At 44.0% G+C, this 2,340-nt stretch overlaps 2 protein-coding genes across 2 annotated transcripts; both read left to right on the top strand.

The window, feature by feature from the left end:
• Window positions 1-415: 415 nt before the first annotated feature.
• Window positions 416-1,276, top strand: TM35_000691120 (uncharacterized protein; the record flags this gene model as incomplete). The annotated part of the gene is made up of 1 exon (XM_029031185.1): window positions 416-1,276. The coding sequence occupies one exon, from the start codon at window positions 416-418 to the stop codon at window positions 1,274-1,276; it is 861 nt and encodes a 286-aa protein (XP_028877531.1).
• A 390-nt stretch (window positions 1,277-1,666) lies between these two features.
• TM35_000691110 (uncharacterized protein) lies at window positions 1,667-2,338 on the top strand (the record flags this gene model as incomplete). The annotated part of the gene is made up of 1 exon (XM_029031184.1): window positions 1,667-2,338. A coding segment is annotated over one exon (672 nt), but the record flags the coding sequence as incomplete, so codon positions are not given.
• Window positions 2,339-2,340: the final 2 nt, after the last annotated feature.

Here is a 2,340-nt window from a genome sequence, read left to right as displayed (position 1 = left end):
GTGGGGCACACAATCTGATGCTGCAGCTGCAACGTGTGAGGCACGATATGACTGCTGTGAAGGATGAGTTGGAAGAACTGCAGCTGAAATGTACGAAACTGGAGAGGCAGACAGCTGCAGAGGAAAACCGATTAGAAGCCATCATGCTTGAGAAGAAGGCACTCCAATGGTATATTCATGCTTATGGACAAGATGTCTGAGGATTTTATTTTTTTGTGTTATCGACCTTTTTGTTTTATATATTTTCTTCTGAAAGTAAATAATCATTCTTCTGCTTATTTTATCGTTGTTGCTATTTGTTATAACTCTCTTGTATTCATGGGGGATGCCGTTATTTTCTGTTATTTCTTTTTTATTGATTCTTCGTTTTTGCATTGAAATAAAGTAAGACACAATAAGAATTATTGTAATTGTGATGATGATACGCTACGTGTTGTGTGTTATGCTTCTTGCACTTTGTTGTACTTGCAGTTTTGTGTTGGCTGCTGGTACTGAAACTGAAGCGGTTTTAACTCAACCAGTGGGTGGTGAAGTGGAAGAAACATCTGGACAATGTGTTGGGGAACAAAGTAAGGAGGAATCTTGCAAAGCACATTCATCGCAGAAAGTGCCTCCAGAAGATACTCAAAAGCACGGAAAAAAACCTGAAGCTGTTGCACTTCCACCACACGAAACATCAGTGGAACGCAGTCCAACTTCTCCATCAGGTTCTGGTGCTTCTGTTGGTCCTGCTAGTTCCTCTTTACGAACCACTGAAGATCTACATAATCAGCAGGAAGAAAGTAAAGAGAACATAAAGGGGAACCTACCAGTTAAGGAAGTGAGAGAAAGCGATGAAAACGTGGCTAGCGATGGTCCCAAGGAGCATCCTTCCAATGAAGAAAGTTCACTTAACCTTCGTACAATACAACACCACGATGGATCGGACCAGGTATCGGAAAATGCACAGAGCTCTACTACAGAAACTGCTGCGCAAGGTGAGAACGAGGCAGACAACAGTAATGTCTCAACGACTCCGGGAGGTACTGACACACCATCTGATCTTGTCAATGGTACTAAACCTGAAGAAGGTGGGTCACCAAGTAATCAAGAAAGTGATGTGAGAAATACAGAAACCACCACCACCACCACCACCACAACCACAACAACACTTCCTCCTGAACTCACAAACAACAAGAAGGGTGATGCCGACAGCAGCAGCAGTATCAGCAGTTCTGTGTGGGTGCGTGTACCACTACTGATTGTGGTTACACTGGCCTGTATTCTTGTGTGCTGATTGTAGTNTGCTGGACAGCCAAAGGCGGTGATGGCGTTTTTGGAAGACTTTCCTTACACTTCTACAAACGATAACGATACTGTATACGTTTTAAACCTGAATGGAGGTAATAATATTAGTGATTATATTCCTGTAGGAAATGTAACTTCAACAAAAGTTCTTGGTAATCATATGCAGCCAACGGTTTCGGGCCGACAGGATGCCGATAGCGCGGCACAACAGCTGAAGAATCATGTTACTGAATCTTCTACACAGGTCCACCAACCTTCACAAACAAGTGCGCCGAAAACACAGGATTAAGGTGTTGAAAATTCAGATCTAAGGGTTGCAGCAACCACGGTTTTACCCCATTCTAATGAAGCCCATAAGGCAGATTCAGATGCAGATTCTATGCAAAATAAGCCTTCTGGTAATAAGGATCTTCATCCGGTTAGCAGAGATAAGGAGATAAGTGAAGAAATGAATGCAAAAGAACCATCGAGTATACGCGAGGAGACGTCTGATGGAACACTCCTCCCCACTAACAGTTCTGGTGCAGAAACACAGCTGCCCGCAACTTCTACTACAGGGACACACTCACCTCAAGGTGTTGACTCCAATCAAAACACTCCACACGATGAGTCTGAAAGTTCCACAAAAGGTAATGAAGACAGTTCGAGTAATCGGCCTGTTGAACCTCCTGCCCCTGCTGCTGCACCTCCTACTGCTCCCAAGGGTAGTGTTGATCCAACAGGTAAAAATAATGCTGAGCGACGAGTCATCGGTGCCCCCGGTGAGCAAGTATCTCCGAATACTGTAGATAAAGGAGATTCTAATGATGGTGCTGGTAGTGTTAAACTTCCTTCAAGTGAACCTGAAAATGGAAGCGGTGAACAAAGAACAACAGGTGAAAGTGCAGGGAAAGCGGAAGGTGCAGAAGCAGAACCTACTCCTTCTCCAACCAATTCAACCCAAGAAAGTGTTGGTGATAATAATGCAAACGCTGTGAATGGCACTAAACCTGCAGAAGGTGGGTCACCAAGTAATCAAGAAAGTGTGGGAAATACAGAAACCACCACCACCAC

Source organism: Trypanosoma theileri, assembly GCF_002087225.1.
Source record: "Trypanosoma theileri isolate Edinburgh chromosome Unknown TM35_Tth_69_V1, whole genome shotgun sequence".
Lineage (NCBI taxonomy): Eukaryota > Euglenozoa > Kinetoplastea > Trypanosomatida > Trypanosomatidae > Trypanosoma > Trypanosoma theileri.
The sequence above is the reverse complement of the archived record's forward strand: the minus strand, read 5'-3'. Positions and strand labels throughout refer to the sequence as shown.